General features: G+C 39.7%; 1 protein-coding gene across 8 annotated transcripts in view; it reads left to right on the top strand.

Annotated features, from left to right (window-relative positions):
• Window positions 1–1,994, top strand: part of EBF2 (EBF transcription factor 2) — a 200,905-nt gene extending 198,911 nt beyond the window's left edge. For all 8 annotated transcript variants that reach the window (XM_054716793.1, XM_054716795.1, XM_054716792.1 and 5 more), the window contains one exon: window positions 1,963–1,994. In XM_054716793.1, coding sequence (XP_054572768.1) covers window positions 1,963–1,994 — 32 coding nt within the window. The remainder of the gene's footprint in view (window positions 1–1,962) is intronic.
• The last annotated feature ends 14,458 nt before the right edge of the window (window positions 1,995–16,452 follow it).

Genomic DNA, 16,452 nt, shown 5'->3' on the forward strand with positions numbered 1-16,452 from the left:
AGTTGAAAACTTGAGCCAGATTCCCTCTACCAGAGAGCTATACATGTAGTGTCATTGTCCCACCCTCCACCTCATCTCTCAGGCATTTACAGTTGATGAGTACAGAGTGTCAAGATAATATTATGCACTAGGCACCTGATTCATTTTCCAGCTCCTCCAGGAAAAAAAAATAAAATAAGAAAACCTCCTACACTCTAGGATAATTACCAGGGTTGCTGTGTCTCCAAATCACCAGGGAGTGTCCAGAATTGAACTGCCTTTATTGAAAAGTTACATTGATTCGATATATAGTAATACAGGCAAAAATAATTAAGGTTTTGCTAGCTGTGTAAGACCTTAATCCAGATCTCACAAGCATTCAATAAAGGCTGTATGGGCAGGGAAATATACGGCTGATAATTTTGCCCAAGAAGACTAGCTGGTGGGAGATGAGGCGCAGAAGGAGAGGGAGGAGGAGAGGATGGAGTGGAGGTGGAGAGAAGGGGGAGTAGGAACTGAAAGGGGAAGAGGAAGAGAGAGGTGTATTGGGGAAAGCAGGAAGACTTTTGTCCATTTGCTTATAAGCTTAGTAAGCACCACTCAGCAAAATGCTTCTATGCTAATTGATAAGCCCTAGAAGAGATATAGACAATATAGCTAAAGGATCGAATTCTAGATATAGTTGGAAGTTTTAATGCAAGAAAATGATTCTGCCAGTTTCCAAGAATGTGAAAAATCTATGGGTTTATCGCCCGAAAGCCAAGGCCAGAGGGGTGCATTTCTGTGTGACTTTTCTACGCTGTGCTGATGCTGCTTTCTTTCCCACGTCAAGGGAAAGCCTTGGACCTGATGCACCCAGACAGGCTGTCCACATCCTCCTGACTACATGGAGGAGATGCTGCACACTGTACTTGGGTGGGGGATGAAGAGTGGAGGTTGGAGTGACTCCCAAATTAGGAACTAAATTAAGCCCTCTATTCCAGTGGATCAGCATTTATTTGTGACTGAGCATCACAGAGCAGCAGCGAGCACTAAAGGAAGATGAGCTAGTTAGGGGAAAAGCTAATCAAATTTCAGCTAGAATGGGTAGAAACCTAGAGTGGACAGAAAGTCTGACTTGTTATAAATGACTAGAGGTCTGGTGCATGAAATTCGTGCACTGGGGGAGTGTGTGTCCCTCAGCCCCTCCTGCAACCTCTCGCAGTCCAGGATCCCTCTCTCCTTACCACCCACCTGCTTGCTGCTCTTTACCACTCGGCTCACTGCGTCTGCCCCCTGGTGGGGAGGGACCACGGAAGGACTCCAAGGCATGTCCGGCCCGTCTTGCTCAGTCCCAATCTGCCAGACCCCAGCAGCAAGATAACCAACTAGTCGACTGTCTGCCCCCTGGTGCTCAGTGCACCTCATAGTGACTGATCGACCAGTCAACTGCCTCCTGGTGGTCAGTGTGCATCATAGCGAGTGGTTGAGCAGTCTTAGCATATCATTAGCATATTACACTTTGGTTGGTTGAACGGACAACCAGATGACCGGACACTTAGCATATTAGGCTTTTATTATATAGGATGCCTCATAAGTAACTCAATAGATTCAGCCCCTGGAGTATTCCCTCCTGTTCCAACTAAGTAGTCTGGAACTGTATAACCTAGAAATTATTTTAGTTTAATAATGAAAAATATGTCATACATATAGTACCATTTAGTGTACATGTTTATATCCACTACATCAGGTATACAACCCATTCATATAAAACAAAACATAATTCTTGGCCTCCCAAGCAAAACTTCAACAAGCTTTGTTTGTACTTAGTGATCAGGAAGGTTTCGGCACCTCTGTAGGCTTTCTGCTAGACCAAACCTTAGGGTGCCATCTCTCTGGATTGCATCAGACCCTGTCAATCCCATCGCCTGCCCCCTCTCTGTGTTAGAGCCTTCAATGTAAAAAACCTCAGAGACTCATTCCTGTGTCCTTCTTTCCTTGCAGCCATGACGGGACTTGTCGTGCCCCCGATGTAAAGAAGAGGAAGAGCTGCTTTCTTATAGCACAAAACTACTTACTCTGATGGACCAACAATGAAGAAAGCACTATTAGGTCTTTGGGGAGATTTGTGCCCCCCACATGAACAGACGGACAGATTTGGGTATACGAGGAGCCCGTGTTACCTGGTCTCTCCTTCCTTGTGTAGCTCTGATGGTGGCTATACAAACTGACCCTCTTGGGGACAAGGACAAAAGATGTCATTGACGTAGTCAGTGCTAAAAGCAGAAATGCAATTCTTTGTTATGAACATTATAAGAACCACCTTCCTATGTTTGTAAAATATTTAAAAAAATTGGCAAACAATTCAAGCTTAATATTTTGGATACTATTTGTTTTTCTTTGTAGGAAAAAAAAAGTTGAAAGTTTCTATTTTCTATGAAGCCTTTCAGATACCAATTTAGTTTATGCAGAAAAAAAAAACTGAACAAAACAGGGTACCAGCATGGAAGACTTTCTTAAAATGAAACCCGAATTGAATGACATGTTGTATGTGTGTTTGCTTATAGTTTAATCTCTTTAAAAAAAGGGAAAATTTTAAAATGTTTTACAATTATTTAAATAAATAAACGTGTAACTTATTGTAAGTAGAGGTAGAAATTAAGACCTTTTTGGAAGAGAGGAAGTTCTCTTTCTGATGTAAAATGAAACTGATGCAAACATGTAGTAACAAGTTTAAAAGATGTGTGATTATTACTGCAGTTACTTACTAGACTCTTTCCCCCCATCCTGCATCCCCTCTTTTTCCATCATTTTATTGACCCATGTGCAAGAACAGGTACCTGATGTAGATTCCTACAGAACAGCCTGACGGAAACAAAGATGCAAACCCATGCAGATACATAATGCTCAAGCCCATCAATTCATTCCTATCCCCATCTGCTTTCTAAATAGTCTACAAGTCCCTTTTGGTATTCACTCTGTGTGAAATTAAAAAAAAACACACACACCAACTTATATTAGCTTTCAACATCATCCCCTGAGCAGTGCAGAGAATTCCCATGTTTTAGTGCATCCCAGGGAATGAAGTCTCACCTGAAAGAAGAGCCAAAGCCACGCGACTTTCCCCACCCAGCCGCCCCTTGGGTCTTCACAGAGCCACGCACCCCCTCCTCTTGAGTTACCTGGCTCAGCACTGAGGTAGAAGCCCCACAGAACTTCAGAAACAGGTGACTCTGTTTCTTGTACTCTTAGAATGTCAAGTCCTTTCTTCTCTCTTTAGATTTCCCCTCTCATGGCATTAAACTCCCTTGAAAAACGTATGTATCCAACTTGACACAGTTTTCAGGCCAAGAATGGGATGGGGTATGGAAGAGGAATGTTAAAAGCCCTAAATCCTTCTCCTGGTGTTAAAAAAAATGGAAATGCAGATTTTTAGCAGGGTCAGAGATTGGGGACATCTGTGTTCCAAGCAGCTCAGTTACCCAGGGCTGCGATGGGCTTTCCATAGTTCTGGGAGTGGCTCTGAGGGGGAGAAACATTGCAGGAGCCTGTATGATCCGGGGATGCATCCAGACTTACTTGGATTGCCAATAAGGATCTCATTATTTTCCAGGTCAGGGTTTTCCTTGTTGACTCATTGGCACACAATATAGTCTATACACAGACTCCCGTTTGGGTTTCTAACATTAGAAGTTGATGCAGCTCTCATGGAAAAACACCTTTCGTGCATCTGAGCCAATTCTAGGTGATACATGCCCACAACTACTCAACCCCATCAGTCTTATTTGCCTGCGATCTATTCTGGAATTACCCAATATGACCCAAATATTATTTCTATGCACAGGAGAATCCAAGGTTTTGGAGACCTGACATGCTCATAACTTTTGCTGACAGTCCCTCACAGTCAGGGCTTGAAGCGCCAACATATAGGGAAACACGAGAGAAAGTTCCCTAGTGAAAAATCTGATGGGAGGGGAAAGTGTGTAGAACACAAACATTACCATCCAGAAGGGAAGGCAGAACAAAGTCAAGCATGTCTAGACCTGGATTTGAGCCAATCCAACATAAGGAGATGTTTTTTTAAAGTAGCATTGCTTTTAGAATCTGTGAATTTTGCTCTTGCATGAAGATGAGTGCAGTACTGTCTTCAAAATGATTGTAGAATTTGTTGGTAGCTTTACACCGAAAAAAAAAAAATGTGTGTAACTTAATACCAGACACCTTGACCATTCAGCTAGAACCTTGGCAGCAACAGATTTATTTAATTGTATAAATGTGTGTAAGGATTATTTTTAGTGTACTAATAAATTTCAAACAAAGCTACTCTGTCCTGTTTAGTCATTGCTGTTGAATCATTCTGGTCCCAGGTTATTTTTGTGCCACTTGGAAGACAAGTATTTCTATAGGTAACTACAAGTTCTATCCTATCTTTATAAGAGGAGCTGTGTAAGATTTTTCATTTAAAGGGACAATTTACTTCATTATTTATCTCACTTTTTTTTTTTTGTTATAACATCGTATTTTCCCCCAGTTTTTCTTTGCACATTTCAATATGCATGGTTTAAAAACCATTATCTTCTCTACCTTTTGTATAGTAAGGTCTCATTTTCAAACTGTATAGTTACCTTTTTCTCATTTTGCTTTGTCAGTTATATACAGTATAAAGTTGCTATGCACAGAGCTTTTTGTAAAGACAGCTTTTTTGTTTACTGTTTTTAATGGTCTTACTTATGAAAGAATATCTTGTTTGTAAAATGAATATGCCTACTTCAGTTTTAAACTTTAAATTATCCTAACAAAAAATAAAATTTTTGTACTGTAAAATGTTTGGAACATTGCCTTGTTTTTGGAAGTGGGAAAAACTTAAGTTTGGGTTTTTTTTTCCTTAACTTAGTCGATTTTCTCGTAACTGCTAGTCCCTGAGCTCTGGTTGAGGAAATCTTACTATCGCTTTTGCTTACCTGGCAAGTGTTCTGAGGAACTCACATAGAGGAGAGAATATGTTTGAATTTAGATCTTTTCCTGTAGGTATTTATCTATATATCCATCAGTCAAATTCCTTCATAAAAACTCAAATGATCCTAACTCCTATGTAGGGCTTTCGTTATGAGGAATTATTGAGGTAGGTGGGTGGTCTACTTCGATTTGAAAGGGCTTGCTGAATAAATGTTATAACTGATCCATCCAACACTGAGGAAAAAATTGGAAGCTGGCCACGAAAACTTGATGCCGATTCTTTCTAAAAAAAATGTTTTTATTGATTTCAGAGAGAGGAAGGGAGATGAAGAGAGAAACATCAATGATTAGAGAATCACTGATTGGCTTCCTCCTACCCTCCTATCCCCCCACCCCGCCCCACCCCAATGGGGATCAGGCCTGCAACCAGAACATATGCCCTAACTGGGAATCGAACTGTGACCTCATAGTTCATGGGTTGATGCCTCTTCTTAACCCATAGGAAGAGAGGAAGACACGTGTTCCTGGAAGGAAATAGTCCATGGAAAAGGACTTGCACAAAAAGGTAGAAGGGCTGTAGGAATTCAGAGGAGACTATGATTTCAGAGGGTTGGAGTGGTCAGAGAAGTTTGCAAGGGGAAGAGTGGGCTGCAGCAGGCTTTCAAAAAATGGTAGTCATTTTGCACTAGATGTTGGCAGTGAGCACTGCAGATGGGAAGGCCATCATGAACAAAGACATGTAAAGGGAAATTCACAAAGCACATTTAAGAGAATGTGATCCTAAATATGAATTTCAACCAGACTATTCACAAACATACTTATAATTGGGTTATCTCATTTCTCTCTACAAAGATACCGATATCCACATAGATTGTTTTCCTGGTATAAGTGGGTGAGATGCCATTAGTGGGCACTAATCTGAGAAAACCACTGTAGTTTTGTTTTTCTCTGTGGAGACTAATTCTCTGCCTAGATTGTGCTTCCCCTGGATCTTTGCATGACTCATGCCTTGTCATCCTTCAGGCCTCAGGTTAAGTATCATCTACTCAGGGAGACCTTGGCTGACCTCTGGCCATGCAGGGTTCCCCTTATTCTTTTTAACTGAATACTTTTTGTATCCTTGTCATAATTTGTATTTATCTGTTACCTTTAGATTAAAATCACATAAGAACAGGGCCCATTACTGTCTTAGTACTGTATGTGGAGCACTGAGTCCAGTGCCTGAGGTTCCCAACAATGAGTTGAATGAGTGACTGAGCAGACTGAATTCTGATCCCTGAGGGAAGCTCTGCCTTGTTTCGTGGGAGAGGTAGCTAATCTGCCACAATTGATAGGAACAGCATCACTTTGAGAATCCACTCCTTAGTGACTATCTTGTTAGTCAACTAGTCAAAAAAATGAAGACGTGTGTCTGTAATATAAAGTGGCTGATTGTTTAATAAACAGAAAGGTTGCTTTGCCTCTTGGCCTTGGAACTTATCTCATGTTGATTTTCATGATGCTCAGCTGTAACTTCAGAATCATAATTGGGGCCTTTTAGGGGAATGCACATTCTGCTCCTATTCCAAACATACACTTGTCTTGTTGACCACACACTTGAATCTCAAAGAGCTAATGGTATGTTTACCAAACTGGAAGGAGTTCAGAGTAACTGTAGGGCAATGAATGTGAGAGAGTAATGAGATTTGGAACTTTAAAAATTAGGTGGGGACTGGATCCTCAAGGACCTTGCTCACAGTAGACTTCATCTGTATGACTATGCTGTAAGTAATGGTTAACTGTTAAAGGAATTTAAGTCAAGGAGTAACGCAATCAACTTTATGCTGTAGAAAAATCACAGTAGCTACATTGTGAATAATGGGTTGAAACAAGTGAATATTGGAGGCAAGGAGACCAGTTAGGTAAGGGATAAAAGATATCTTGAAAAGCTGTGTCTATGACTGGTACCCATTCTGATTGTTCCTGTGCCAGACAGTTGATAAATGTTTTTTAAATTACTCTTGCAATTAGGAGACCATTGTAATTCTCCAGAAAAGAGCGGCTCATACCTGAAGTAAAGATTGGCAATAGAGATGAAAAGTAGAGGAAAGATTTGAGAGAAAACTTTGCAGTTTGATATGACTTATTGATTAATTGGATGTGGAAATGAGGGAGGTGGGTGACTAAGATTACTCCTGGTTTGCAAATTAGACTATTTGATTTTGTGATAACATTAAAGTAGGGAATAAAAACAGTACTATATTGTATCAAACAAAAACATATGATGAATTAAATTTATTTTTTAAAGCCTCACCCAAGTATATTTTTTCCATTGATTTTTTAGAGAGTGGAAGGGAGGGAGGAGAGAGAGAGAGAGAGAAAGAGAGAGAGAGAGAGAGAGAGAGAGAGAAAGAGAGAGAGAGAGAGACTAGTTGCCTTCTGCACCCACCCCAACTAAGGCAGGGATTGAACCTGTAAACCAGGTACATGCCCTTGACTGGGCATCGAACCCACAACCTTTCAGTGTGCAGGTCGATGCTCTAAGCACTGAGCAACACCAGTCAGGGCATGATGATTTTAAATTGAGGCACAAATGCTACAGTTCTTCTTCTTCTTCTTCTTCTTCTTCTTCTTCTTCTTCTTCTTCTTCTTCTTCTTCTTCTTCTTCTCCTTCTTCTTCTTCTTCTTCTTCTTCTTCTTTTTTTCTAGGTTAGCTGAATATGGTTTCCAGCAATTTATTCAAGAAGAACTCAGAGGATTATACTCTTTGGTTCATGAATACCAAAAAAAAGAAAAAAAGATTGCTCTATTTTTATTTCAATGGCTGTTTTTTTGGGTATAAAATTTCTGGGATTACACTTTCTTTCTTTGAGAATTTCATAGGAGGGTTTTAGGGTTTTTGCTTTTTAGCTAGTTTCTAGTGTTGAATGTTGCTGTGGTGATGGCTGAAGTTATGCTTTCCCATTCCCCTCTTTTATTCTCCATATGCATACGAGGAAATCCTATGATTTGCTGTTTAAGTCATGACACTTTTGAGAGTGAAAGGGGGCACACTAAATAATTATTCCTGGAAAACATGTAAACTGGCAGTGGATCACCCTTGATATTTTTGTTTGCCTGCCTAAAAGAGTCTTTGTATTTGAAGACCAGGACCTTGTCTTGGTGTTGATTGTTCTCTGTAATGTTTCCCCCTGGGATGTAGTGTTCCCTCTCAATGTATAAATTCAAGCCTTCTTTTATTTCTAGAAGCCTTTCTTTAATTATAACATTAAAATACATTCTCTGTTTCTTCATTTTTGTTCTATTTGTTAGAGGCATCTGTTAATCATATGCAGGATCTCTACTGCCCATCATTCATGTCTATCATGGTCTCTTTAACCACTCTTGACTCCTAATGCACTTGTATGCTTGCTTTCTCACTCTTGTCTTCCTCTATATTCCTTCTAATGGGGCCTTAATTTCACAGATGGTTTTGTTTTTTTCTTTCACTTCTCATAAGTTATGCTAGTTTATATCCCATTGCTTTCTATTGTGTTATTGAGCTAGTCCATCTCTGCTATGAGTTATTGTTTTATAGAGAAACTAGAGGCCCATTGCATGATATTCGTGCAAGAATAGGCCTTCCTTCCCCTGGCTTCACTCCCAGCTGCCAGGGAGCCGGCAATCCTCCCTGTCCAGAGCACCGCTCCTGTAGCTACCTCTGCTGCCTCCCCGCCCCCTCATAGCAGGCATCCCACCCCTCCCAGCTGCTTCACACCTGCATATGCAAATTAACCCACCATCTTTGCTGGGTTAATTTGCATACTCACTCTGATTGGCTGTGGGCATAAGGTATGGTCAATTTACATGTTTGTCTATTATTAGGTAAGATTACTTTGTTGTTGTTGATGATGATGATGATGATGATGATGATGAGCTTGATCAGAATTACCATCAGCTCCATGAAAACTTTTTTACCTGGTGTGTGTTCTTCACCTATAATTTGTCTTGCTTTTTCCCCCTCATGGTATATGGATATAAACCATATTTTGATAACTTTTTGATACTCATCTTTGATTGAGGTGAGATTTTCCTGGATCAGCTATTTACTAGATGTTTGAGAGGGCAAGTTTAAGACCTTGTACCAAGCTAGTAGGTGTTCTTATTTCAGACATATGTATTTATATGTGCATACATGTTTGCATGAGAGAGAGGGGCAGTGGTCTTTTAGCTTTGATTTCTCCCACAAACTAAATTAGCATTTATGCAATTGCTCCCAATGCATACTACTATTTCTCACCAACTGACTGGTTCTTACATGTATGGCTTCTGTGAGTAATTCCCTCATCAGTCTTGCCTACTGTCCATGCCAAACCAGACTATATTTTTGTTCCAATTGTTTAAAAAACACTGTTGGTTTTGACCCTTTTTATCTCACCAGCTTTGTATGATATTAGCAGCTGAAACATCCTTTCTTGGTCTCCACACATTCTTGCTTGACTTTCCCTGCCATTGCCATCCTTTCCTCATAAACTGTGATTTGGGGTAACCCATTTTCCTCCAAGATGAAATTTGTGCTTCTCTTTCTCGTTTCCCCATTTTCCGTAGAGTGATTCTGAGTGGGACGTGATGAAAAAGATCTTATGGCAGCATTTTAATCGGTGTCTTCCTATTCTCTGCTTTGCACCGTGGCAAGTCAAGGAGAGGCTGCTGCAGTGCTATGCCACCATTCTCCCTCTGACCTAGTAGCTGGCCCTTGATAAGCAGCTCCTGCAGCCCAGCTCAGTGGCTACTTCCTTCACTTTCTCCATTGGCTCCTGACAAATACAAATAATAAGATATTGGTAATTCCCAAAACTATCAAAAGTGATTGTCCAATTGGAATTTGTTTCACTAAATAATACACACAAAAAATAAACCTGTGGCCTGACTCTTTGAAATATTGTCATATCACTATGTCATATCAATTGTGTTTTTGGTTATTCTTCTAAAACGGATCCCACTCTGAACAGTAAAACTCAATTTTCCATAAATTTTATCTATAGAAGACAGTATGATAAAATGCAAATCACTAGGATTCAGAGATCTGAACTCAATTCAAATTCTATCACCTTTAGTTATGTAATCTTAAATAAATCACTGCATTAACTCTTAACCTTCTTAAATGCAAAATAACAATAACTATACATATATGTAGGTATATGCATATAGACTTATATACATGTATAGCAGATACACACATATACATACACTGAGTGGCCAGATTATTATGAACTCTGAACGCATAATAATCTGGCCACTCAGTGTATATATATGTATATATATATTATATATTAGAGGCCCGGTGCATGAATTCGTGCATGGGTGGGGTCCAGCCAGCCTGGCCAGGGGGAGGGGACATGGGCAGTTGACCGACCTGTCTGCTGGTCGAACTCCTGGTCGAGGGGACAATTTGCATATGAGCCTTTTATTATATAGGATATACACTGAGTGGCCAGATTATTATGCGTTCAGAGATCATAATAATTGGCCACTCAGTGTATATACAATTTTATTTGTCCTTGTTTTTGCAGTGATTCACCAAGATTCCATAAGTAGAGATGCACATAGTAATATATAAACACACATGCATACCCTTATACATATATGTATCATTATTATGCTGAAATGAAAACACGTACATTTTAAGAATGTAAACTTGATGAGTGTTAAATTTTTATTTTTGTCTGTTTACTTGTTCTATTAGCACCTAGAATAGTGCTTGGCACAGTGCAGGCACTCAATAAAAAACCAACAGTAGATTGACATGTAAAATGCCTACACGTGATAGAGGCTCCGGAAGTTCAACAGGAACAGCTCCAGCTTGGGCTTTCAGGTCCCACAGACTCAGGTTGCAGCCCAAATGGTCCTGCACTTCTCTGACAGGTGCCAAAAAGGGAAGCAGTCAGAGCGAGGTTCACTCCAGTCTGTTTTGGGGATAAAAGAGTGAACAGCAATGGAAACATTATCTGGCCATGGACACCCTTTGAACCAACAGTAAAAATTCGGGTAGGACAATAGGCCCCGTGCCCGGAAATAGTTCTCTAGCACTCTGCGTACTTGGGCGTGGTACACCCAAGAGAAGCCACAGTCCCAGTTCTTTGTAACAATAAAAAAGAGAAAAGCATGTGTCCCAATCACCAGTCTATGTTTTCTTCCTTTAAGAGTTAAGAAATTTTTTTTTTATCATAGACCAGAACATCTGGTGTGTCATGAATATGAGTTTTGAGGACAAAGCAAGCATTGTTTTCAATTCCAGAGTTTTGCAAGTCCAAGAGTTTAAATCCATGAAAAATGGCTTTTAAGAGAGGAATGAGACCAGGATGACTCCTAATATTAAATCCAAATATTTACCATTTCTGAGCAAGAAAAGAATAATTGCGTGGAAGTCTACGTGCCTCAAAGTTGGTGACTATATAAATTTAAATATTAATGATACTAATAATGAAAGTGCTAAACTTCCATTCTATGCGCAGTGAAGTAACAGAAAGAGTGTGAACGCTGGCAACTAGCAGATGTGATTCAAATCCCACCTCCATCCTTTAACTGTACCTGTATAATTCTCAAAAAATTATCTGTAGGAATGTGCAAGTGGCTGGCCCAGTAAGTGTTCAACTCTCTACATTTTTGTTTCTCTCTCCTTAGCCTTGGCAAAATTAACATGTGTTTGTCTGAAAAGCCACCCATCACTCTTCCCTTACAACTCCTCCCCGGCAGCACTGAAAGGGGGATTATTAATTAGTCGGTGTTTGTGAAACACTTAGAAAATGAAAGTGTGGGGTGTGGAGCAGCCCATTTACATCACAATACATGAGCTGGCTGCTCCTTCGAGTGGATCCACTTACAATGTAAGGAGTCTCAATAGAGGTGTTCCAGTCACTCACGGATCAATGTGTGATCCTGGAAAAGGCATGCGTCTGCCACGCCAGAGCCAGTGCTGTGCAGCAGGCAGGCATTTCTGGAGATGCCATATTATCGCTAATCCTCGAATGAAAGAAGCTCAAAAGGTTTTTGTATTTTTTCCACAAATTACTCTATGGTCCCTTTAGTGACAACTTTAACCAACAAGAAGCTATCTGACCTATTTGTTTTCACGTTGTTTCCTGGCCCTTGCAGATCTTGGAATCCAGGAACGAAGAAAACCAGTTCTATGTTCTGCATGCTGGGGTTCCCAAACCCCGGGGGAGAAGTGTGAGGTCCTGTGGGAGGAGTTGGGAGTTGTGCATCTCTCGCATGGTCTCTCACATTTGCTTCTGGTCTGCTTCTGATCACATAGAAGGAGACTGCACTCCAGGTAGTGAGCACCCAATAGAGTACAGAGATGTCATATTTTAAAGAAATACCTGAAACTTATGTAATGATTAACCAATTTTACCCAATAAATTTAATTTAAAAAACAAAATAGAATAATTGTGATTAATTTTTCACGTTGTTTTTATAGCATTAAAAACAGAATTATACTTTTAAAAAAAGATCGCACTGCCCCATGTTGTTTCAATAAAACTATATCACCCGTCACAGCAAAATGATGTTAATATTCAATCTGTTCATTTTGTGATTTTGATTGTTTTTACTTCATGAATCCTAAAAATGATTTAAAATGATAGTAAACATATATAAAAGTATAAGAATTTATATTTTAGTTCTATGTAATCTCTTAATACAATTATAGTATAAATAATTTAAGAAACATTGTTGACTTTTAAGGTTGTTTTTTTCCTAAATACATTACTCAAATTTGAGAAGCACTGGAGTATGGCAATGAGAAAGGGGAGGAAAATGACTGGTAATCTACAAATTGGGTCATCATTCCTTGAATAATTAAGACTTGGCTGAATGTTAATTCCTGTGTTCTGTACTTCAGCATCAATAAAAGAAATCTCCATGTATTATTCCAGAATTTCATTTTTGCCTCTGAATTATGTTCATATCCACAAATCCCAGCCAAGGACCTATTGAATAATTGTCCCCAAATGTAACATTTTCCTGGTGATGTTTTCCCTTCCTAGGTTCTAGGAAATATAGAAATGTGTTTCTAATTATTAGCAGAACCACCTGGTAACTGCACTGTGTCATCGTAATACTATGACTCATTTAGTACACAGGTTGGTGGAACTCAGAGTCATCTTTGACGCCATCCAAGGAAAATCATTTACCAAAATGACCTCGCAGGCTCACCTAGAACAAGACGATTATATTTTGTAAACCGAAAATCACAACCCGTGGCTTGGCAGGCATAAATATAGCTGCAACTGGGGTTTTCCTGGAAAATCCAGGGCATACAAATTTCTATGGCATAAGCCACAGAAATCACCTGCTAAATGATGCTCTGGTGTCTTTACTTAGAGAACTAGAAGCAACTGGCTTTTGTCCCCACAGTCATTATGTATGTGTGGGCTGAGTCCCAAAAATCTATCACTTCCCCGAGTTTACTGAGTGTGTGAGAGGTGAGAACAGAAATTCAACCAACTCTTCTGGGACACTTACCCTGGTTTTGCAGGGAAACCAATAAGAAATCTCTTCCTGTATAATAAGCCTTCTGAAAGTTGGCCCTTCTTTAGGTTTAGTAGTGGGGTTGGCATATTGATGATAGAGAGGGCTGTGCCCAGAAGCCTGGGGAAATGCTCAAGTGTCAGGCTAGGTTTTTCTTCTATGTTGAATCATATTGTACTGGCCATAGGCCCCAAGTCTGTGAGCCTATGCTAATTCTGGTTCCTATTCTCTTTCCTTCTTAGTTGACTGCTTTAAAAAATGTGTTTTTATTGATGTTTTAGAAAGAGAAGAAGGGAGAGGGGGAGGGAGATAGAAAGATTGATGAATAAGAAACATCACTGGGGATCGAGCCTCAGTTTGGGCATGTGCCCTGACTGGGAATCGAACTCAAAACGTCTTGGGGCATGAGTTGACACTCAACTACTGAGCAACACTGGCTGGGTTGTTTTTTTGTTATTTTACTTTTGCTTTTGTTGTTGTTGTTGTTAAGTAAGAATGTCAGAGAGTGGAAGAAGAGATAAAATGAAGAAGGAACAGGTTATATATCTGATTTTTTTTTATTGAGGTATAATTGACAGATAACATTTATATAACCAGTTTCAGGTGTACAGATTAACGATTTGATATTTGTGTAAGTTGCAAAAATGATCATCACAATAGGCTAGTAATATTCGTCACCATATATAGTTACAACATTTTAAAAAAACTATATTTGTATTGATTTCAGAGAAGAAGGGAGAGGGAGAGAGAGATAGAAACATCAATGATGAGAGAGAGTCACCAATTGGCTGCCTCTCGCACACCCCCACCGGGGATCAAGCCCATAACCCGGGCATGTTCACCGAACTGTGATCTCCTGGTTCATAGGTCGATGCTCAACCACTGAGCCATGCCTGCCGGGCCAACATTTTTTGTGTGATGATCTTTTAAGATATACCCTCTTAGCAACTTTTGAATATGCAATATACACTGCGCATTTTAGCTTAAAACAAAGAGCAGAGAAGAGTTTTCTAGCGTGGTAATGTATATTGGCATGGAAGGAACTAAGTACCATGCTGAAGAAAAGTTTAGTTAAGTAAATTCTCAGAGGCCTTAGGCACAAGTAGGAGAAGTCAAAGATAAATAGTAAGCCACACCAAGGTTCTGTCCTGTAGGACTTACTTTGATGTGGGGAGTGGAAAGGGGCCGTTCCTCTGTGAGAACACGTGGGATATGATTGATGGCATCTATACCTGAGAAATGACAGCAGATCGTGGCACCTCGCCTTAACATTCATCAGCGTGGCAGAGAGAAGGGGCCTGTGGCAGAGGCAGCAGCTGGAGGAAGGGGAAAGGAGCAAAGGAGATGCAAATGCTCCAGGTTCCTCACATCAGCAATGGGCTCTTTCTGCCCAGCAGAGGACTGTGTTGGCAACAGAAAGCCAAGAGGGAATACATCTGGGAAGGACCCTCCCCCGCAACATGCTCTAACTTAGTTTTCTGAAAACCAAGGACTTAGTTGATTTTTAACAAAGAAAACTGTATAAATACACCAGTGCCCCTTTGTGATGTTCTTTCTCAAGAAATGCCAGGTGCAGTTGCCTATTGATTCTCACATCCCAGCCAAGCTTCCTACATTCAGGACTCACAAGGCAAGGTTTAGGCATGTGAGCAGGATGCTGTTTGGGATCTTTAAAGAACATAGAGTAGGTGATGTCTAAAGTGGGAAGCTGCTGAAATGGAAGGTCTTCTGATCAGAAGCACTCTTTTCAAATCTCAGTTTGTCTATTGATGAATCTTGACCTCTCTGAGACTCCATTCTCTGTTCTGCAAAACAGGCTAATTCCTACTTAGCTTATTGGATTGCCGAAAGAACCAAATGGGATGACTGCTGTGAATGTACCTAGCACAGAGCAGAACTAGGACTTATCAGTAGAAATCAGTGCTCTTGAACATGCATCAAGGATGTAGACATGTTGGACAGTGACTGTTTTCAATTCTAATATATTGAAAAGTAATTGATAATCAGTAGGCAATTATGGAAAAGCCTTGTGAAACTTCGTTAGAAGATCTGAAGAATTAGACTAGAGATAGCCATGGTCCATTTCCCTCTGATGACCTTGGTGGCAAAAATGAAGTATAGAGTGCTGAACACAAGGATGAAAGTGTTTAAGGCCTTGGGATGATGGAACTGTTCTAGAACTTGGTTGCGATGGTGGTGGCAGAACTTTAGTAAACAAATAGACTAAAACTATTGAGTTATACATCATGATCGTCAATTTTCTATTTCAACTTGGCTGGTCTGTAGTTACTGTTTATTTAATAAAAAACTAACCTAGGTGTTGTTGTGAAAGTATTTTGCAGATGTGGTTAACATCTACAAATCATTGACTTGAAATAAAGGGGATTACACTTGATAATTTGGATGGCCTTTATGAAATCAGTTGAAAGGCCTTATGAGCAAAAGCTGAGGTTTCCAGGAAAAGAAATTCTGCTTCAAAACTGTAGCATCAACTTCTGCCTGAATTTCCAGCCTGCTGGCTTGCCATGCAAACTTCAAACTTGTCAGCTCCCATAACTAGGAAAGCATATCTATCTATGTCTTTGTCTATACCTATCTATCTCTATCTATCTCTATCTCTATCTCTATCTCTATCTCTATCTCTACCTCTATCTCTATCTCTATCTATATCATCTACTAGTATAACTATATCTATATTATATATATTACATATATTAATTCCAATGAGTTAAATCTGAAAAAAAAAAACATCAATTGGGCTATTAGCTGTTAAGTGTGTATACATTTTTTTGGAACATACACTGTGTGTGTGTGTGTGTGTGTGTGTGTGTGTGTACATTTGTTCTGTTTCTCTGGATAACCTTGATGAATACTAAACTTAAAACACATGAAGTTATTATAAGTAAATTATGTGTCGATAAATTGTTTTTTCTTTAAACTACATACTATCTAATTTTATTTTTATAAAATTCTAGGAACTACAAACTAACCTTTAGTGAGAGAAAGCAGATCAGTGGCTGCAGAGTCGTGGGAAGACTACAGAGGAGC

This window comes from Eptesicus fuscus, chromosome 6, assembly GCF_027574615.1.
Source record: "Eptesicus fuscus isolate TK198812 chromosome 6, DD_ASM_mEF_20220401, whole genome shotgun sequence".
NCBI lineage: Eukaryota > Metazoa > Chordata > Mammalia > Chiroptera > Vespertilionidae > Eptesicus > Eptesicus fuscus.